General features: G+C 44.1%; 1 protein-coding gene across 4 annotated transcripts in view; it reads right to left on the bottom strand.

Annotated features, from left to right (window-relative positions):
- Positions 1-22988, bottom strand: part of EGFLAM (EGF like, fibronectin type III and laminin G domains) — a 156161-nt gene that overhangs the window by 63636 nt on the left and 69537 nt on the right. For all 4 annotated transcript variants that reach the window (XM_066240022.1, XM_066239995.1, XM_066240005.1 and 1 more), the window contains exon 7: positions 10518-10684. In XM_066240022.1, the coding sequence (XP_066096119.1) occupies positions 10518-10684 (167 nt within the window). The remainder of the gene's footprint in view (positions 1-10517; positions 10685-22988) is intronic.

Raw genomic sequence — 22988 nt, 5'->3', positions numbered from 1 at the left:
CAATATTGATGATAGTAAGATGTTCTAAAGGCCTCTGATCACTGAAGAGATTTCAGTTTCTGCTTGCGAACTTTTCTTTCCACTGCATAAACTAAATTCTGAAGTTAGCGGCTCTCTCCCATTGTGGTTGGGCCCTGGAAGAAGTCAACCACCCGAGGCAGTATCCTGGGCCTTCTCTGCTGTGACCTCATCTCTATCATTCCCAGCGGCTCTTCGGGCTCTAAAGGTCTGTGACCCATCGCCATCTGCTGGATTGCTTGTGAACTACCGCCATCTGGGCATGCGTCCTCCTACTGCCTCCTATCCGTCATTCTCTAATAAGGTTCATGATCCTCAGAATCTGTTGGACTCTGGAATCGCTTACAACCCTGTGACTAAGACTACTGATGGGAGAAGCATCCCACTGGGCCAGAATGGGTATACATTCACATTTTAAAATCTGGCAGACCCCAGAGTTGGAGTCAGACGGCAACTAACCATGTTTCGTGACAGATCTCTGCCCTCCATGCAACTGGGAATGAGAAGCTGAAAACAGCAAAACTTCCGCTATGAGACTTGAGGTTTAAAAACGGGTGGTTTTATCCTCCTAGCATATGATTTTTTTCTTTAAAAAAAAAAACCCTCAAAAAATTGTCTCAAAAGTGTACTTAACTATGGATAGTATCTATCAAAGTACTAATCATTAGACTAGCAGGTAAGAGACTTGGGTTTCAAATGCTATTTATATTACCAATGACCATGCACATTGGTCCATCCATCAATAACACAAGAGAGAGGAAACAGTCTGACCTGCTCTGCTTCAGAGATATCAAAAGGGGAAATATCGACTTGGACAAGCCAAAAGACAAATAAAGACACTGTCAAAGTGGCCCTGCTTTGTATACAACGGTGAAACAATCTAAATGTCCATCGGCAAAGAATTACCTAAATAAATGTGGAAGAGCTTTATAATAGAACATACTGTGGTTATTAAAATTAATGAGGCAGATCTCTATTTACTTGTATCCAAAAAATGTGGATAGCATTTTGTTATACAAATAAAAAAACTGTATATGTACTATGATCTCATCATTGGATTATAAAAAATTCTGGAAGATTACGTACCAAAATGTTGATAGTGGTTACATCTGGATGCTGAGATTAGGTATAATTTTCAATTTTATTTTTTACACTTTTTATATTGCTTGAATTTTTTTTTCTAATAGTAAGTATAGCTTATTTTTTCTGTTAGAGAGAACAACAAGAAAGGCTATTTCTGCTTTGGGATATTACAACAGTTTCCTTAACCGGCTCCCTTGTTCTTGCTCCTGCCCCTCCAGAGACCTTCCTTCCATTACACAGAGAGTGGGTTTGTTGAAACCTAAGTGAGGTCTTTTCACTCCTCTAGTCAAGTGCTAGCCTTCCCTCCACCCATCTTCCAGTCGTCTCATCTCTCTTTGAGCAAAAGCAAAGTCCAGCGGCCTCCTGTGGTCTTCTAGGTCCTAGTCAGGCTCCACCAACCGTGATCTCGTCTCCCTCCACTCTGCTCCCAGTATGGCCGACCTCCCAGTATGGCCACACAGACCTCCTGAGCCTCCTTGAACACTGAACACCCGAGGATGCTCCTGCATCAGAACCTTCGCATTTGCCTGGGATGCTCATCCCACAGGTGGGTGGGTGTGTGGGTGGATGGATGGATGACGAATAAACAGAGAGATAGGCAGAGAGATAGCTCGATAATCAATCCAGGTATATATATATACACATACCTAGAGAGTTCACTCCCTTCTTGTTCAAAGGTCACTTTCTCAGGAGGCTTTTTCTGACTGCCCAGCCCTTCCATGCTTTGTTTTTCTCCATGGTCCTTACCACCATCTGACATGCTATCTGAATTTTAAAATTCATTTGTTCTCTGTCTGTGTGCCTGGACCAGAATGTCAGCTCTGTGAGGTCAAGGATTCCTTTTGTCTGTTTTGTTTACTGCTGAATTCTCAGCATCTGAAACAGTACCTGGCACATGGTAAGCACTAAACAGTTGTTTGGAAGAAAAAATAGATATATTGTTAAATAACTTGGGGAGCTGGTTCTTTAGAAAATGGGAGTCCCACTCACAAGGTAATCACTAGACTGGGTTCTTGGCCAGGAACTGCCACTAAGTGACCTTGAGAAGGAGGCTGAGTCAGCCCAGGCCTCAGTTTCCTCATGTGCTGAATGAGGGAATCCTTTCCAGCTCCCTGAACTTACAAACCCTCAACCAACTAAAATTTGACTATGGCATCTGATTATCCCCTATGTTCCTTGCAATATACTAAAAGAGGCAAAGATGAATGAGATAAAGTCTGTGTCCTAAATCTATAAGCATGAAAGACCAAAAAGTAATTCATATTTTTGGACTCCACATAAAAGGCACCATTCTCTTATTATATGAGATGATACTATTCCTTCTTGCTGTGGGTCCCTTCCCTATGCCCCCAGATCCACCTCTGCCCTTCTCCAATCTGCCCTGGACCCCAGGAGGCTGACCTGTCTGGCTCCCAGTTGTGTTCTACCCACTAGGAAGCCCTAGCAGAAGAATAGAAGGAGGAAGGAAAAGGAGTCAGTCTTTGTTCTTCAACTTGCATCCTACGAGGCTGTCACAGGACACCTGTCTGAAGGTCAAAGCTCTTGCCTGCTGACCCTCCCTGTCTCTAGGAGTTGATAATTGCTTCCTCTTGATTTCTTTACACCTGTCTGAACTTTTGCAAATAGTCCCTTCACTAAATTCACTTCAAATGACCCAACTGCCCATGCCTCTGTTTCCTGCTGGGAGTCTGGTGACACCTGAGATCATTGGAAAAGCCATCTTTTCTCCCATGGTTGTCTCTAATTTGCATATGTCTGCACATACATTTGGTTGCACAATCAGATGCACTCAGCTGGCCGGCACCATGTTCCTCCTATAGGCCCGGTCACTCTGTTGGGCTGATTTCATCTAACTCCTCTGGGCTCAGCCACTATTGTGGCCCTACATGCACTCATCAAAGAACCTAAGTGATTCCGGGATTGAGATGCTAACATACTATCAGAATGAAGAATTGTGTCAAAGCAGGAAGTGCTCCAATGGAAAGAACGGGAAAGAGGAACTATGAAATGAGTCTAAAGGAAGAGAACAAAACAGATAACAAGGATATAGAAGGGAACAAAGGGAAAAATCATTAATGTTTCTGTATTTCTCCCTTCAACATATTAATGCTTAAAAGCCCATTGAGACCAAAAGGAATAAATGGCATATCGTTCCTCATGTGTCTGTTAAATGCCTGCTAATTAGAGGGACAGACACTATGGCTGAAATTGGCACTGGGGGTGCCTTTTCTTTGAAAAATTGTATTTGCCCATCATTTGCTTTAAGTCTTTCTTCCTTAACTAGCCAGAGGGGGTAAACTATCAGTGTCCTGGTTGTGAGTAAATATATATGGTGATGAAAGGCGCACTGAGGTCTCAGAAGAGCAATTAACAGGGAGCTGGTATTTAAACAGCTGAGTGAATCATTTGCGTCAGAACCGATAAAGTGGCACAGGTGACTTACTCAGATTTACGTGCGCAGAGGCTGGAGCGTATCCACGGAGCGATCCTGCAGAGCGCACCCGCGTGCGAATGACACACGAAGTTTGTTTATGTGCAGACCGCACACTTAGCATGCAGATTGCCTGCACCGTGAGCACAACAAGTGATTTGTTCTTCCTCCTGTTTCATTTTTTGTCTTGCAACACCGAGGATTTACAAATCGGTGAGCTCCTCAATTTATTAGCCTATTTATTACAAGCTCCTGGAGTCACACCAAGCAGAGACAGCCCTCCCTCCACTCCACTGTCTCTGTGTTAAGAGCTCTGCGAGCCCTGACCGGTTTGCTCAGTGGTAGAGCATCAGCCTGATGTGTGGATGTTCCAGGTTTGATTCCTGGTCAGGGCACACAGTAGAAGCACCCATCTGCTTCTTTACCCCTCTCCCTCTCACTTCTCTCTCTCTCCTCTCCTCCTGCAGCCATGGCTCAATTGGAGCGAGTTGGCCCCAGGCACTGAGGACTGCTCCAGGGCCCTGCCTCAGATGCTGAAAAATGGCTTCAGTTGTGACAGAGCAATGCCCCAGATGGGCACAGCATCACCCCCTGGTGGGCATGCAGGGTGGGTCCCTGTCCAGGCACATGAAGGAGTCTGTCTCTGCCTCCCCTCTTCTCACTAAATAATAATAATAATAATAGTAGTAGTAGTAGTAGTAGTAGTAATAATAAAAGAGCTCTCTGGAAACTCAGACTATTCCGATCAGCACACGCTCGCCAAGTCTGAGCTCCACACTGAGTCCCCTCTCCCTGTCTGCTTTCCTCTCTCCTGTTCCTTTCTCTTTATCCTATAAAAGCTTCCTGCCTTCTGCCTCATGTTCCAGTTCTCTGGGCCTTCGAGAACAGAGGGTGCTCACTTGTGAAGTGTTGAATAAACTTGGTTTCTGTCACCTAAATTGTCTTTTTAAATCATCTTTAATAATACAGGCATTAAAAATGGTTTTTACACTCTTAAATGGTTGAGAAAAAAAACGTTTAAAAATAGATAATCTTTTGTGACACATGAAATTCAAATTTCAGTGTCTCTTGATACAGTTTTATTGGGACACAGGCATACACAGCGTTTATGCTCTGTGGCTGCTTCCATGCAAAGGTGACCTAGAAACCCAATGTATTTACTCTCTAGACCTCTATAGAAACATTTGCTGGCCCTTATCTCGGTAAATGGTTAATAGTGGGGAGGTTAAAAATAAACACACACATAAAAACCAGAGGTACAGCCCTAACTCTGTGGCGTTTCTCCTTTTCCCTTTTCCTTTTTGCCTGACCCAGGAAGTGCTTGTGCAGTTTGAATTCTCTGATGTCTTTTAAATCTGCAGCCGTCAGAAACCAACCAGCCAGAACCCATCCCGATGGTTCTACTTGACCGAACTCGCGTGGTCTCTTCTATTCTTCCACCTCTGTCAGCAAAACTTTTGCTTCTGGACTTTTGTTTCTGAATCGTGACATTCAAATGCCTTCCAGTCCCAAGAACAGAGCTTAGGGCGTGAGTCATAAAGAAAAAGCTATGGACCGGCTGGTGGCCTCCGTGCCAGACACACCGTCCTTCAGCAATTCTCTGTGGAGGAAACACGTGGTAACCCTCCTTCATCTGGAAGAGTGAGAGGCCGTACCCTCTGTTCGCACGTATTTCCTCAAAGTAAGCCTGAGAGGTAAAAAATATTACCTACCTACCTCAGATATTACAGCATTCATTTTACAGATGAGGACACGGAGGTCCAGACGGATGAGACAACTTCCCCAGATCTCACGGCCAGGCAGTCGGAGAACCGTGCCTGCCGGAGACTGTTCTGTCTAAGGGCACTGTGCCGGGAGGCAGTAAGGAGCATCCAGGGTTGCTGAGGACTTTCAAAGGCACTGACCAAAAGAGGCAGCAGGCTCTATGGAAGCTGCCAAAGGATGATGGTAAGTTGTGGGGGTTTGAGTGCAGGCCACCACCTTCTGTCCCCACTTCCTTCCCCTCTGCTCACTGCTGCAGCCCATCCCGGGGTGCTGCTGCCTAACAGAAGTCCTCACTAGTGACGAGGACAAAGGAAATCTATTTTGTGGCTACCCGGCGATGATCTAGCCAGGACCCCTGTCAGGCTGAGCTGGTCTCTGGGGAGATGGTCAGGCAGTTAAAAACAAGGGCTCCATCTCAGAGCAAGACTGGGTGAGCGCCAGAGTCACACACAGATGCCGACGTGACAAAGGACACACACCTAGCAACAGATGAACAGAGGCACGTCTGAGTAAGCAGGAAGGGAGAATGGAGAAAAGTCAGGTGAGGAGTTGGGGGTGGGGGTGGGGTGGAGAACTCTGGAATCAGGTTCATTGTAGAATTTTGATTGCTTTGAGCCAGGGTGGGTTTGTCTCAGCTCAGGAGAGGAAGTTTCTGAACTGTTAAAGAAATTGGATTGTGGGGAGAAGATGGCCAAACCCATCACAGCAAACATCTCTCACACCTCCCTGTGCGATCTCCAAGGCTCTGAGACCATAATTAGCCTTATTAGGACCAGAGGAGAGATTTCGTGTAGAAATCATAAAGCTTATTCTCATGATCAAGAAAGAACACAGGAGCTAAATCAGGGTTTGGTTGGAAAATGTCCATCTTCCCTCCTCAGCCTCCGTACCAGGAAATCGTACTCTCGAGCCCTAGAGTTCTCTCAAGACACCTCTTTCCCATCCTTGTTGCCTTGAAGTTAATCTTCCCTGACTTTGTGTTCTCCCTTCCTTCCTTCTTTCCTCCTTCCCTCTTTTATTTACTTTTTTCTTACTTGTGTTACAGTGCAATTCAGGGAGGTCCACTTCGCTTATTATCTTTGCCAATGGGGCCATCCTGGTAAGTTTCTGGGCCAACCTTCTCTTCCCATGTCCTCCTCAAATTTCCTGGGCAGCAGTGGTAGAAGGTTAGCCAGCCCCCAAAGCCGTCTCTGTGTTGTTAAGTCACATTCAGTCATTCACGTACTCAATCAATATTTATCGAGCTCTTACTTTGTACAGGGTGTAGGAAACACAACCTTGAACAAGTCATTCCAACTCCAGAATGGAGCTTATCCTGGAGGATCAATACAGATGATAAAATAGTTTCAGGCAGGAAAAGGGCTATGGAGAAAATAGAGCAGGGAACGGGACACAGGGAATGGTGAGAGTGCACCTCTCTGAGGAATCTCCACAGAGAGTTCCAGCCCAGAAAACAGGGTGTAAAAGCCTAAGGCAGGAAAGAGAGAAATGACTTTGGATAGGAAGAAAAAAGAACACCTTCGACTGGGGACAACAGCCCTGAGGATACCAATTTTACTTCTGTGAAAAAGAAATGATTGGTTCTTTCTCTGCCTATATCATGAGAATAAAATATGAGAAATTAAATGGTTTAGGGTACTAGGATTATATAACCTCCCAGGGAAGGTGGTCACACGTGTGAGTTATTTTTAATTTCATTTCATTTGGCTTTGGTAAAAAAAAATAATACTTTTTGATTGTTGCCATTTCTGTTATTTATAATTCATATTTTTATTACTTGTTCCATCCTTCTTGGATCCCAGAGAGTAAGTGACTTCCCGGCAGGGCAAATACATGTCCCACAAAGCCACACATGGACCCGTCTGTGTCTGTGAGATTCCATTGAGACCCCTGTTGTGATTGGCTAATTTATAAAATCCATCACAGGAATAAAGGAATGCCATTAAGGCATTATGTTGTTGGTATTTCTTTAAAAATTTAGCAGGATGGGGTATAAGGTGAGAGATCGTGATCTTCGCCTTTGCGTTTCCCTAGAGGAACAGAATGAGCGCTGATAAGTGAAGTGAGTCTCCAGAGAGATGGTGGAAGCAAATACAGGGGAGCACCATTATTCGTCAAGGTCCCCAAACTGCTCTATGTTCCACTAGAAGATGTGGACACTACAACGTCCTAGGATTTTCTTCCATTGTACAGTAACTTGTGGAGCTAAGATGTGGATGCTGAGCTCGCCTAGCAACACTCCAGTGAGGCTGTCAAAACCCGCCTTCTTCCTCACTCTGGCTGAGTGCTCATTAAGCAAAACACTGCCCTGGCTTTCATCAACTACAGACATAAAAGCAACTGACATCTACCAGTTGTCCCATTAACCAATTAAGCTGCTAATAGGGTCTGGCATTAATGGGTCCTAGGGAAGTCCATGCTTGTTGGTTAGCAGAGCTGAAGTGCTATGTTTCCTTTGAAAGGAGGTGGGTGCAGACCTAAAATAGGCAAGAGGAGCCCAGCGAGTGACCGTGTCCAGGGTGGGATCTAAGGGTTCCCGCTATGCATTTTGTGCTTCAGTAGTCAACCTAATCTTTCTGTACTGAAGTTTGCTGTTCAGCAAGCAAAGTGGGCACCACACCAAGAAAACATCCAGGTAGAAAGGACCTTGATGTGGGGTGGAGGAGGAGCAGTGAGCGTGGGAAAGCCCAGCAGGTAGAAATACTGTTCTTACAAACCCCTTCAGGGCCATTTCCAAACTGGGCTTGGGTCTAACCAATCGGAAGGGCCGGTGGCTATACACTCCTGGGGCTGTCCCAATGCGCACTGAGTCAAGTCCAGACCTGCATGTCTGTATAGCATACCCCACAAGTTTTAAATTTAAAAAAATCCTGACTCGTGGACATAGATAAGAGTGCAGTGATTATTAGGGGGCTGAGGATGAGGGGAGAAAGAGGGGGCTGGGGAGGGGGCGGGGGAGGGGAGGGGCATAAAGAGGGACAAATATAAGGTGATATAAGGTGACAGAGGATGATTTGACTTTGAGTGATGGGTATACAACATAACTGACTGTCCAAATGATGTGGAGATGTTTGCCCAAAATCTATGTACTCTAGTTGACCAATGTCACCCTGTTAAATTTAATCATCTAAAACAAAATTCTTATACATTTGTTCTGTGCTGTTAGAACTTTTTTAGTCCATTTTATTTCATTGCTGACCTTACTATTCTCATGCTACTTTGTATTAGAAGAATAAGACCATCTTTAATTTCCATCTCATTCAAGGAGGTGGCTCTGCAGTCTGCCATACATGAGTTCAAATCCTGCCTTTATAATTTTAATTCTTGGCAAAATACAGAACCGTTCAAAAACTCAAATTTTAAAAATCTACACAAAAGGATACCAATCCTTGGCACAAGGGTTTTTTATGTGTGTGTGAGGATTCATGTGGGGTTTGCTAGGTAAAGTGACCCATGGTACCTGAGCTCAGAGGAGGCTTTCACAATGGTAGTTCTGATATCTAGACTCTATTGTAATTCAAATAAGTGCTACTTGGTAATTAGGTATTTTTTACAAGTTGGAAAGTGGGTTTTAGAAACAAAAGAATAGTCTAAGCTGAAAGCAAATTAGAAGTTAGAGTGTGTCAGAACACAGGGTTCTTTAAAACATTAGCAGTGATCATGAGAAAAAAACACACCCCACAATTGAAATATCAATTACAGCCCATTCTTAAGTGTCTGTGAAACAGGCCATCTAATAAATCCTATTTCTGTTATCCTGATTTAAGTAACTGTATATATGTAAAAGCAGTTAAATTGCATTTATTTAAGAATAGTTCAGCCTGACCAGGCAGTGGCGCAGTGGATAGAGCGTCAGATTAGGACACAGGGGACCGAGGTTTGAAACCCCGAGGTTGCTGGCTTGAACATAGGGTCATAGTCATGGTCACTGGCTTGAATCCAGAGGTCACTGGCTTGAAGCCCAAGGTCGCTGGTTTGAGCAAGGGGTCACTTAGTTGGCTGTAGCCCCCTGATCAAGGCACATATGATAAAGCAATCAATGAAAACTAAGGTGCCACAACTAAGAATTGATGCTTCTCATTTCTCTCACTTCCTGTTTGTCCCTATATGTTCCTCTCTCTGTCTCTGTCACACACATGAAAGAAAGTATAGTTCATAATTGAGAGTTTTCACTGAATCAGCTACCTTCCCTGCACACAATTACTTTGAAATGATAAAATTTTCCTTTGCATAGGAGATCAGTTGTAATGAAACTGAATCACGTATCTGTGGGAGTAATGAATACACAATACAACATACAGATGATGTATTATAGAACTATACACCTGACACCTGTATAATTTTGTTAACTAATGTCACCACAATATATTCAATACAATGAATAAATTAATTGATTAAAAATAAACGTTACATATCTGTCAAGAACATTCACATACCTTATTCCAACGGATCCACCAGTGCAGCCATGATTATCAGAACTCCAAGCCCACACCAGTGCTTCAGTTTAGAAAGAGAAAGCTCAAGGGATGCCTCAACCGACAGCTCTCCCCTGACTCTAGTGTTGGCAAGGTGGTCTAAGTAGTTGAAGTGTGGTTCTTAAATCAGTCATGTGGGAACTTCTTAAACACTAGACCATAATAAGACTCTGACATTTCAAAAAATCCCCAGGAGATCTGCTAGACACCCGAGCTTCCCCCAGTTCCCCGAGGCGCACTATGGCAGAAAGAAACTTATGCCATCAGCTGGACCCCCATTTGCATGTCAACACAACAGCGACTTCCTTGATTCTCCCCGACCATCATCCAGAGGGACTGATTTACCTGTGCACCTTGATTTGAAAGGTAACACTACCCCTGAAGAGTCTTGGAATATTATTTTTAATCCTGTGATTTTAAAACAGACACATTTTTTTCCCAAAAGATAAAAATTGGGGGTGGAGGGAGGCTGTGGTATGTACTCTGTTCCTACAATCGTAAAAGAAAAGTGACCTCACATTCCCTAAGGAGGATGCAAAAATAAATCTTCTGTTGACCTCATGTACACAGAAACAGTCTGTGTCCCTGCTGAAAACATCTAACCTCCAAAGGGCTGGGAAACTGCAGAGAAAGGCTGAGGAGAGCTCCAGTCCAGCCTGTGCTTCTGCAGGGCACCACATGGGTCCTCATGAGGCAACCTTGTCCATGTGGCTAACTCCATGTTTCTGAAAGGCCGCAGTACTCACCAGAGGTTCGGATGGTGTCACTGGGCTGGCTGCGGGGGCTGGGGCCGTGGGGATTCGTGGCCCTCACAGCAAACTGGTAGTTGGTATCCGGATCAAGGCCCTTGATAACCATGGAGTCCATCTGGATCTGCTCTTCGATTAAGGTCCAACTCTCATCGAAATCTGGTCTTTATTGATTAAGGAATGAAACAAAACGAGAAAGAGTTGCTCAGGGACAGCAGAGGCTGAGGAAGCTTGCCGGCTTCATAAACCACAGGCATTCGCACTCTGGAAGCAACACTTATAAAAATGAGTGAATGTTTCCTATCTAAAAGTCATCTTGATTTTAAATCATAGGTCATCATTTTTAAGTCCTGGCCAATAAAAGCAAGTAGATCATTTTTAGGGTCAGTTTTTAAGTGCTGTTTCTCAATCAGCTGCTTTTCCCTGCATGGCCTTGGCTGTGGCGAAACGATCCCCACGTTGGCGTTCGTTGTCAAGGACTCCATCCTCCAGATATTTCATAGACAAGCCTTCCCCTGCTAGTCCCTAACCTGGAAGTCAGGAGAGCACAGACTCCATTGGCCCTCAATCTGTTCACAAAATAAAGAAATATACTTTTATAGCGTGACTAATTTGTCTGAATCGCCTTGGGAAAACCGAAGAAGATTCAGTTCATGGCCATTCTTCATACTCTGAACAGAATTGTACAACCGTGCTGTCAACTTGGATTCTTTACACACCCTGCGTTCCCTACGGGGAGTGCACAGTCACTGAGAGCTCCCAACACACACAGGCTCACAGGACAACTCCAGAGCTGGGCAGAGCCGGCAAACCCTGCCTCTGCTAACTGGCTGCTATCGGACTTCTGTAAGTCTGCATTTCCTCATCTGTAAAATGGGGGTCATGAAAGTACTTATCTAAGGGGGATGTCATAAAGATGAAATGAGATCTATATCCTCAGCAGAGCACCTGGCATCAGACAGTTAACACTCAGCATGTGTTAGACATTCTCTAAGAGACTTACCCACATCACAGAGCTAGAAGGCCAGCTCAGGCCACCTGCTAACTCTAGGCCTGTGTGCATGCGGCCAGTCCGCACTGGAAATGTGGCTAGTCTGAACTGAGAGGTGCTGTGAGTATAACATGTACACTGGATTTTAAAGTGTAAAAAAAAAAAAAGTAAATATTGTACTGATTACATATTGAAATATTTTGATTTAGTGGGTTATTATGTAAATTATGTTCTTAAAATTAAGTTCCCTTGTATCTTATCACCTTTATAATGCCACTATTAGAAAACTTCAACTTTCACATCGCCTCACATTATATTTCTACTGGACAGCGTTGCTCTGGACATCCTTGTTTTTGGGAGAACGGAGAGCATTCTGGGTAATAAGCGCTGCGAGATGACACTTGGGAAAGATTGCGGGTGGTGGGGGGCAAGTATGAGTGGCCTAGTTGAAGTGGAGGCTTTGCGTTAACAGCTAATAACGGTCCCATTTTTCAAGTTCTTTTGAAGGACATCAGACCCCCAGTGGATGACTGAAACCCCGGACAGTATGAAACCCTATGTACACTATGTGTTTTCTTATACATGCATACCTATGAGAAAGCTTACTTTATAAATAGGTAGAGTAAGAGATTAACAAGAATAGCAACATACTGCAAAAAAAAAAACAACCCTTACATAAATGTAAGTTCTCTCTTTCAAAAATCTTACTGTACTGTACTCACCTTCTAACATAAAGAAAGCACATCACGGCTTCTCCTTGGCGTCTCTGAACTGCCAGCATCACAACTCTAACACTTTGGGGTCACTAGTAAGTAAAATAGGGGACTTAACCACAAGCACTGCGATGCCACAACAGTCAATCTGACAACCAAAACTGCTCCTAAGTGACTGGAGGGGGGTTGGGGGCGCGTACACAGCATGGCCACATTGGACAAAGGGGTAAATAACGCCCTCAGCGGGACGGAGGGGGACAGTGTGACATTTCATCACCCTACTCAGAACACTGTGTAAAATTATAAAATGTTATTTCTGAAATACTTTCAGGTCATGGCTGACCACCAGTAACCAGAACAGCGGAGGGGGAAATCACGAGTCAGGGGGAACTACACCAAACCCTGTTCTAACGCTTCACTCATGTGTTCCCAGACTACCCTATGCAGTAGATTATAATATTAACCCCCTCTTTTCTTTCACAGAAGAAAACAAAGCATTAAATGGGTAAGTCACTTGCCAGAGGTCACACAGCTGATGAAAGGTGAGGCCCACTTGGATCGATGGAGGAAAGTTAGATTAAGAAGATCTCTGATATTGTATAAAAACCTGGGGGGATCATGGTTGGAAACTATTCTCCATCCTTTAGCTTGCTGCCTGGCCATCCCTCCATTGCTCCAGTGTGAAACACCTCTTCTCACAGATATTTAGAAAAAGGCAGGAAGCAAAAATGATTGACATTTGTCCTTTCCGAACAACTTATTGGACATGGAAATAAAACTCATTTTTCTGAAAGAAAGTTCTCAGAGGACACACAGATTTCTCTAACATGTGCTTGCTTAGTTGCTCTCTCTCTCTCTCTCTCTCTCTTTTTTTTTTTGTATTTTTCTCAAGTGAAAAGCAGGGAGGCAGAGAGACAGACTCTCGCATGCACCTGACCAGGACCCACCCTGGCATGCCCACTAGGGGCGATGCTCTGCCCATCTGGGGCGTTGCTCTGATGCAACTGGAGCCATTCTAGTACCTGAGGTGGAGGTCATGGAGCCGTCCTCAGCGCCTGGGCTAACTTTTTTTCTATGGAGTCTTGGCTGCGGGAGGGGAAAGGGAGAGAGAAAGAGAAAGGAGAGAGGGAAGGGTGGAGAAGCAGATGGGCGCTTCTCCTGTGTGCCCTGGCCAGGAATGAACCTGGAACATCCACACACTGGGCTGAAGATCTACCTCTGAACCAACTGGCCAGGGCCTTGCCTAATCTCTCTTTAACAGGAATTGTTGAACGCCAAACGGAGCCCCTAAGACCAGGAAAAGATGCTTCCTCGGACTCAGCGTGCAGAGAAGTGGTTTGTGGGGCCGGTATCTCAGAAGAATCCACACGTTTTGAGAAGCAGAAGTCACAGGGCATGCCCACTACAGGAAGTATGGCTTGTTTCTCTTTCTTGATATCCCTTCCCTAAAAATGGCTTCTCATGTAAACTAACTTTGTCATCAAAGAAAACCTCATTGAGCGGGAAGGAAACACATTTACAAACTCACATTAATAAGATCACTTCACAGAGGAAAGCCACAGGGAATACCCTAAAAGTAAAGTCATAAAAGATGTAACCTTTCTCTCCTGTTATGCTTTACTAAGCTTCCCTGTGGCATTTATAGAGGAAATGACCTAGAACTGTTTTCAGGTGCCATTGTTTACCCAAATATTTGCAACAATCTGCATGTAAAAATTATAGCCCCCTTCCACCTTCAAAAGGGTAATCATTTTGTATTTGTCCATTTAATGCAGAGAAGAAAGCAATCTTTTTGGCGAATAAGAGATTAAAATCATTAACCTTTAATTTCATTAAATAGAGTGAGAGAGGAGAGCCCACACAGATTGAATGCCAGCTCAAAACCTTTCACATTTGGCCTCTGCTTTTCTTCTGGGGTTTGCATTTAAATGTTTTTAGAGTCTCTCAAGGTACAAAGGTGCAAAGGTGAGGCTGGGAAAGAGATAGCTAAGCGAAGGTATTGTCTTTGATCACCCTCAAACAATAGCTTCCTTTTTCAACTAAAGAAAATTATTTTATTCATCTACACAGTTGCCAGTCAAATCACCATAGCAACACACGCCTGCCCATTTCCTCCACAATGACAAGGCTAGCAGGAGAAGAGCAGGCTGTATCCCAGATATGGATGGGCACCCACCAGCAGGTGGGTACTGTAAGCACTTTTCCAAATGGTGGGGGTCGAGTCAGGCATCCTTCATCTCTGGAGATCAGTGGAACACCTCTGAAAGGCAGCTGGGCAGGGAGTTCGGGGGCACAAGCATGGTGTTGGCAGTGCCTACTCAAATCTCAGTGAGCTGATTCAAGACAGCAAGACTCACTCACTGGCTCATTTGGGTGAGAAGCAGCACTGGCAGTGTAGCATCCGACCTAGTTACTGAGCACCCGACAGATCATTTCATCTGAGTACTTAGGGCTCTCAGGAATCACATGAGAGATTTTGTGAGTGAGCATCATTTTATTTTTCTAAGTAAAGGGTTCTTAGTTTTTATCAGATTCACTAATGCTTTGCCACTTGTCTAGTCAAGGCTCTCCTTGGACCCATGTGGACACTGAAGGAAATAATTTATACAAAGTCACAGAATCGCTAGGTGGTATATTTTTCTGTGTTATTCCCTTTCTTTCTTTTGGCATTTTAAGCACCTCTCCCCTTGCCAACCTTATCCTTAGTGGACCATCATTTTTCTTGATACCATCAAACCCAGTAGGTAGCTGCCTTCGGCTGGTCAATTGGCAAGTGATTAACGATTATCAAAGTGGGTATCCATCACACAAGCTGTATTCTGGAGGCTCCAAGGAACTATAAACATAGTTCCATTCTCAGAGTTTCTAATCTAATTGGAGATAAGAATCTAAGGATCAGTCAGAGCACAAGAGCATATTGCAAGAGCTCTAGTTAAAGGGGCCAATGTGAACAGAAATCCTGGGAAAAGTCTATGAGGACCAGGAAGAAGTTAAGTTAGGTTTGGAAAGTATTTGAGTTTGGATAACTGAAAAGAAATAAGAGCATCCTTGGGTGGAGGAGGACAGAGCAGCATCTGCTCTGTGTATGTTGTGCACATGAAAGATACTCAATATAACGTGTTTGGATGGTTATAAGCACTAGTACATGTCCAGTAAAGGGTGGTTGAGTTGAACTGAAATATCTTTAGAATTTGACCTTAAGACTAACAAGAATACTCTAAGCCAGGGGTTCCCAAACTTTTTACACAGGGGGCCAGTTCACTGTCCCTCAGACCATTGGAGGGCCGGACTATAAAAAAAAACACTATGAACAAATCCCTATGCACACTGCACATATCTTATTTTAAAGTAAAAAAACAAGACGGGAACAAATACAATATTTAAAATAAAGAACAAGTAAATTTAAGTCAATAAACTGACCAGTATTTCAATGGGAACTATGGGCCTGCTTTTGGCTAATGAGATGGTCAAAGTGCTCCTCTCACTGACCACCAATGAAAGAGGTGCCCCTTCAGGAAGTGCGGCAGGGGCCGGATAAATAGCCTCAGGGGGCTGCATGTGGCCTGTGGGCCGTAGTTTGGGGACCCCTGCTCTAAGCCAAGGTGTGGCAAATGTCAGCTGCTGCTAGCTTTAAGTGAAGTTTTACTGGAACAAACCATGCTTGTTTGTTTAGGTGTTGTCTGGGGTGGCTTTCCTGCCACAGAGGCAGAACTGAGAGGTTGAGGCAGAGATCACATAACTGGCAGAGCCTAAAACATTTACTATCTGACCCTGTGAGAAGCAGTTGTACGAACCCTGGCCCAAGACAACAATCTTTAAACTTGTTTGTGCCCCTTTGATTGTCTGAGGAAGCTTATGAACCCTCTCTCAGTAAATATATATATTTACTGACAGAAAGGGACAGACAGACAGGAATGGGGAGAGATGAAAACAATGTTCATTGATTACTTTTTTTGTATGTGCCTTGACTGGGGGGCTCTAGCTGAGCCAATGACCCTTTGCTCAAGCCAGTTACCTTGGGCTTCAAGCCAGTGACCTTTGGGCTCGAGCTGGTGACAATGGGGTCATGTGTATGACCCCACGCTCAAGCCAGTGACCCTGTGTCAAGCCCGCCCTCAAGCAGGTGACCTCAGGGTTTTGAATCTGGGTCCTCTACATCTAAGGCCGACACCCTATCCACTGTGCCACTGCCTGGTCAGGCTCAGAATAATATTTTAAAATAAATAAAATAAAATACATAGAAAACCAATTATATTAGAAACAATTATAAAAACAAAAATTGTGATATACTAATACTAGCATATGTACTTTTTTATTAGTATATTACATAACAATACCTAGCAATTGATTTAATAATTTTAAAGTCGTGATAAGCATAACTAGTATTTGGAGATATGTACAACAACTGTAATGAGATAAGAAAACATGTATAATTCTAATTGTGACAAAGTCACAGGAATTGTTAATACCATTGTGGTTTGCTGCTTACATTCATATTTGAAAACAAAATAAAACAAAACAAAAACACTTAATTTGGTAAAACAGGATATAATTTTTGTCCAGCCAAAGCCCAGAGACCCCTTGAATTCTATCCAAGGAGCACCTGAGGATCTGCAGACTACAAGCTAGTACCTTGGTCTCAAGGAGACACGATCCCAGAGATCATCCTGGGCGAATGCGACAGGCGCGCGTGAAAAAAACTCATGCTTTAAAAAAAAAAAAAAAAAAAAAAAAGCCTCCAATTCACTGTCAATTTTACAGATTGGTTTTCTGTGTGATCTGCTCTACACTAAAATGAATTGCAAGAAGACGTCCAAAACCACTAAGTAGTCATAGTTTAGAAAAAAAATGTATTATTTGACCTTCAGCTTTCTTTCTTTATTTACAAATTGGTCCAACCCAACCAAATGACAAACAGATGGACAGAATGGAGAAAGAGACCCAGCTGGCATTCTGTCCCAGGCAGAGCTGCCGACAAGCGCCCTTTCATTTATAGTTTACAAATGGCTCCCATGGCTGTGACACGAGAATTCAATTTATGTCAACTGCCATCAGTCTGACTGGGGATTACATCAGAAACGCTCATGGTAGGAGGGACGGAAGCTTTAAGGGACCCATTTGTAGAACAGTTGGTCAGACTTCTGCAGAGACATTCAGAATTGCCCTTTCCATTGGAGCCTGAATAGGTGAACTTGACAGCTACCAGAATTTCAGAGACCGGGCACCAGTCTGGAAGGTGTTTCTGAGATTTTCAGTTTGGAAAGGAGAGGTGAGAAGAAGGAATGCTTTGTGAGGCACCCTTGTTAACACGAAGTCTCACCTGCATCCAAGCAAGCCCACTCTCGCTCATTTCTAAGGCGATTCCTGGTGGTCAGGAAGACTGATACTTAAAAAGCATGACTTCCTAAACACGTTCTTACAAAGAAAAGAGGACTTCACCCTCATTCTTCCCTAGATTAACTAATTATAAAAAAAAAACCCAGTGATTTAAATAAAGTTCTATAGTTTGGGGGGCAGGAAAGCCGACACATCGCCGGCCACACCACCGTTCAACATCACAGCCATTTGCCCAGTCACTGGCATGTACTCTAGTAAAACACTATGAAAACAGTTGCAATTCACTCGCATCCTATGAAGAGCTCCAGAGCACAACTTAGCATTCAATGGGAACTTCCATGTTAGCCTGACATATTTAGGTATTACTTGAAGCTTTACCCCACACTGCCATTCCTTTTCTGATGAAAAAACAAAAGCAATAAATAACATTATATTAGAGAGAAGGGGAAAAGATGGGGTGCAGATACATGTTGGGGTGTTGTCTGGCTTTGATTTCATCAGTTTGAGGCAGGAGGTTGGTGTGAACCCCCTGTGGCTAGTGTGGCCATATGTTTCCATTACATGCGGCTCGGGGTAAGGACATAAGGCTTGGGGTAAGGACATACACACAGTCTCCCATGAGCCACTCTTCTAAGGGCTGCATAGACATCTCTTCACCTTCACAATCCTTCCCAGGTAGCTGCTAACGGCCCCATTTCACCCCAGAGGGCAGCAAGGCTCAGAGGGGTAAAGGAGTTTGCACAGGTTCCAACTAGTTGCTGACATTCTCTAGATTCAATCGCAAGACTGCCTGTGTCCCATTGTCTGCGGGAACCTACTTGACATATGGTACATTTACTCCACGCTAGGTGCTGTATTCCACAGAAGGGACGGAGTCGGTCATTACCCATGTGTCATGGTGAGCAAGACAGACCTTGAACAAGCAATTCACTGCAAGTGTGATGAGTCTTGCACATAAATGTTGTAAGTACACCTAACCCAGTCTGAAGAATGGGCAGGCGTTCAGGGAAGGCTTTTTGGAGGAAGTGATAATCAAGCAGAGGTCCTGAAGAATGAACAAGAGTTAGGTAGATAAAGAGGTAGTAGCGTTATCCTGGAAGATAATAGCAAGCATAAAGACTGCTAGCCCAGAAAGTACATGGCTATATAGACAAGCAGAAAAGACCTATCGCAAAACCCATGAACAGGAAGAATTTGCATTGATTAGGAACTTACTATGTGCCAGGCGCTCTTCTGTGCATTTTCCATGTATCAACACATTTAATCTCACAATGTCACTAAGAGAAAAGTACACTGTTATCCCTGTTCTATATGAAGCACAAAGAAGAGGCGTAAATAATCCACTGAAGAGCAAATGGTTTAGAAATGGTGGAGGTGTGGCAAAGGTCAGACCAGGGAGTCTAGCTCCAGAGCCTGCACACAAACCACCACTCTGCACTGCCTCTCCTTTGTCATGAGGACAGAAAACCAGTCACCAGACTTCAGAGGCCACATGGTCCAACCTTATTTTGTAGGTAAAGAAGTTGAGAGCTGGAAGCAAGCCACTTGTCCCGGGACTAGGGGCCAGCTCAGACCTTGTCTCCTGATTCCACATTTGGACAAACATAAACCTGAGAGAGGAAACCAAGAATCAGACTGTCAGCTTCAATTCTGAATGAGGAACTTCCTTAATTTTCTTAGGCTGTGACCTTGACCATGAGCCAAATCACATCATCCCTTAAAACTATTCAAGGAAAAATCCAGAATCCATTCAGCCTCCATTCTGAATACTGGACTTGATCTTCATTTCAGTCACAGCCTTTGCAGGGTCACGTCCCGTGAGGAAATGAAGTTCATTTGTCACTTGTGGATTAACAAGTGTTTATGATGGGATGGAAAGATAGATGACTTTTGACAAAAACGTCAACTTGTGAATAATTTTCAGAACCTACTCAGGTGGGCATGACCTTGAGATTCTCAAGTGAAAGTCAGCTTTCATGCAGCCCTGTGTGAAGATGAGTTTTTTTTTTTTTTTTTTTTTTTCATTTTTCTGAAGCTGGAAACAGGGAGAGACAGTCAGACAGACTCCCGCATGCGCCCGACCGGGATCCACCCGGCACGCCCACCAGGGGCGGTGCTCTGCCCACCAGGGGGCGATGCTCTGCCCATCCTGGGCGTCGCCATGTTGCGACCAGAGCCACTCTAGCGCCTGAGGCAGAGGCCACAGAGCCATGCCCAGCGCCCGGGCCATCTCTGCTCCAATGGAGCCTTGGCTGCGGGAGGGGAAGAGAGAGACAGAGAGGAAAGCGCGGCGGAGGGATGGAGAAGCAAATGGGCGCTTCTCCTGTGTGCCCTGGCCGGGAATCGAACCCGGGTCCTCCGCACGCTAGGCCGACGCTCTACCGCTGAGCCAACCGGCCAGGGCCTGAAGATGAGTTTTTTGAGTCTTATTATGGAAGGTGTCTGCAAAGAATCGGGGAATTATTTACGCAGAAACGTGTGAAAGGGAAAAGACAGGAAGCATTGCTCCTCCTCATTTACTAGTGTAACTATCTCAGGCTGAGATTGAGAGGGTGACACTTCTTGACCTGTGCTCCTAAAACACACACAGAGATATTATGCACTTTCCCACGCACACCAAAAAAGCCAGCGGTAGACTTTTTATTGAAAATAGCCGTTAAAAACTTGAATCTATCTTTTCCAGCAATTGACATTGCAAACCTCTGAAACAATTTTACGAGGTCAGGTCACACTGCAAAAAAACTATATGTAAGTTAAAAACAACAACAACAAAAAAAAACACCCAACTATGTTTTACCTTTAACCAATCTGATAGATAGCATATGTGAAGTATGGCACCCACTTGGAACATCAGGGGTGAGGAATATTTTTCTAAGACTTTGGATTTCATTGCCACTATAGTATATATTTTTTGCTTCTGAGAAAGGCACTTACCCTGGGGAAATTCTTAGGCAGAGGAGAAAAGTTTCTCAGATATTTATAGCCAAAATATTTCAAAGCATAGGTAGCTATATTTATTCTTGGTTCTTATTTTCATAATCACCAAGCATTGTTGCCCACAAAGAAACTTTCAGTATCTCTTCCACCACAAATGCACGATTTTTCTGTTTTAAAAAAAGCAGGTAAAAATTTTGAAAATACTGCAAATTATGTTAGAGCCTGCAGCCTTACTTAGAATTTGCCTTTTCAAATCTTTTCTACACTGATTAAAAATTAAAAAATCTACTGTTAGCAAGGCAGATAATGAACAACCCTGGGCCAACTTTAGGGGAAAGAGAAGCCAGATGAGGAACAAAAATTTGCTTGGTCATAAGCGCATGACTCGGGAGAGAGTCATAATGCATAATATCTGCCTGAAACATCATCAAACTAGCAAATAAGCAGTCAGGTCCCCCATACTCTGGCCAAGTGTAACTTCTCAGGGCAATCTCTTATTAACCAGTTAAGTATTTATAAAGATTTTAAAGACTATTTCCTATCAATGCCTTTATACCATTTTCCTTGTTTAATAAATAAGAAAACAAGTGACATGTGAGCACCTACCAAGAGAGAGAAAGGACGGGAACCTCACCTTCCAACGCCAGGACTTAGAAGGAGATTTCACATTAAGATGGTTGAAATCTATGGATAATGTCTGGCCAAAAACTGACTTCCACAATTTCCTAGCCTTTCCTGCCAAAGGCCTGCTTCCTGGATATAAACAAGAAACCTCGGGCTCGCACAGAGACCTGTCACAGGTGTTTCTGTACGCAGGAGATTATCTGGGCAAAAGGAATTTGATATTAAACATTAAATAGACCTGGCTGGGGAAAACAGAATTGCTGCAGACCCCCAGAGTTTTTCACCCTAATTGCAGTTTCTGATATGGAGCCCAGGAGAGCTCTCTCTAGACACGTGTCTGAAGGCACTCGCCTGCAGCGGGACAGGCTCTGAGATGTTTACAGGTGAGCGTGGGGATTTACCCTGCAGCCAAGCAGTAAATACCACAATGTGCTGTGAAGGCTTTCTGATTTCAGTCCCAATTTTAATTCTGTCCCCCATCCAGGTGTTTTGCCTCAGTAAAGCAACCAAAGCAACTGAGTCTCAATTTCTTTCTTTGTCAAAGGGAAATAGTGGCGTGGTAGGAAGGAAACAAACACATCAAATGTCTACTACATATAAACGCTATGCAAAATCTATGATCAACAGCCTTGCAACGAGGGTTACATTTAACTTGGTATTACAGATGAGGAAGTGGAGGTACAGAGAGGCAGTCACGTGACTACCGTTAGGTACTCTGGAAGAGACAATGGAGGCAGAAGTCCTAGCTCAGGGGCTGGAACCAGGGGTTGGCTTTCCCCCTTCTACCGTGCATGTTCCATTTGGAACTCTAAGATGTCCAGAAATTCTAAATTTGAAGTTAGCTTTCCAGGGCATTCTGAAGGTATATTTTCCAAGATCAACAGAGATCATATATATATATATATATAAACAGTTTGTTCAGATGGTGAACACTTTAAAAATATTTATACTTAAGACTTTGGGGCCTAAGCCCCTTAAATATTAGAGACAATGCTGAATGTTAAAATACATTTTTGCTGGAGAGGAAGTATAATTATTAAATGTAGGCACAGAACAGCCATATATACCTGGCAGTTTTTTAGGTTTTTAATGTCTACAAAGTTCTTTCTCATATGTGATTTCACTCAAGTCTCCTAACCACACTTTATAAGGTTGGAAGGAGTTAATCAGCCATGTTTTGCAGATAGGAACATGGTCGTCAGCGCCTCTGGGGCCCATGACAGCTGCCTCGTCCTGCCTCTGACTTCAGGAGCAGCTGTGTCACAGTTTCCTGGGAGCTCAGACTCCCCTTGTGCGGCCAGCTTCCAGCCTCAAGCTCCTGCTGTGCTCACATCTCCGCTCCTTCTCTCCAGGGACCTCCCCCACCCCTTTGTCCTTGATCCACAGCCAGCAGAGCCTAGAAGGTGAGAGTTAGGCCCCAGGGGGTAGGGGACCCTCAGTCAACAGAGAATGAATGGTCATGTTTTCCTGATAGGGAAATTCTGGAGGAAGGACTGTCCACATCAGAGGTCGCCGTGGCCTTGAGGTCCCACTGAAGACCCTGCGACCTTCAGAAGTGGTGTCAGTGATGCACCCTTCCAGGTCCTCCTTCCTTCTCTTACTCTCCTCACTCCTCACTCCTATTTCTAAACAAAAGAAAATACGTGCGCCAAGGCCCTGTCTCAGGCTCTGCTTTGGGGGACCCCAAACAATGAGGGGCACTGAGGCCTCAGGAGGGAAGGTGACAGGCACAGGGCCACATGTCCCAGCTCTTCTGGTCCTTAATCCAGTGAACCTCTTTCATCTTCTGTGTGCAGTTGTATATACACATCAACAACTGTGACTTCTGCCTTTTACCAAGATGCCAGACAAGGGTAACAAATGCAT

The sequence above is a fragment of the Saccopteryx bilineata genome, chromosome 1 (assembly GCF_036850765.1).
Source record: "Saccopteryx bilineata isolate mSacBil1 chromosome 1, mSacBil1_pri_phased_curated, whole genome shotgun sequence".
Taxonomy (NCBI): Eukaryota; Metazoa; Chordata; class Mammalia; order Chiroptera; family Emballonuridae; genus Saccopteryx; species Saccopteryx bilineata.
Note: the sequence above shows the minus strand (reverse complement) of the source record. Positions and strands in the feature narration are given on the sequence as shown.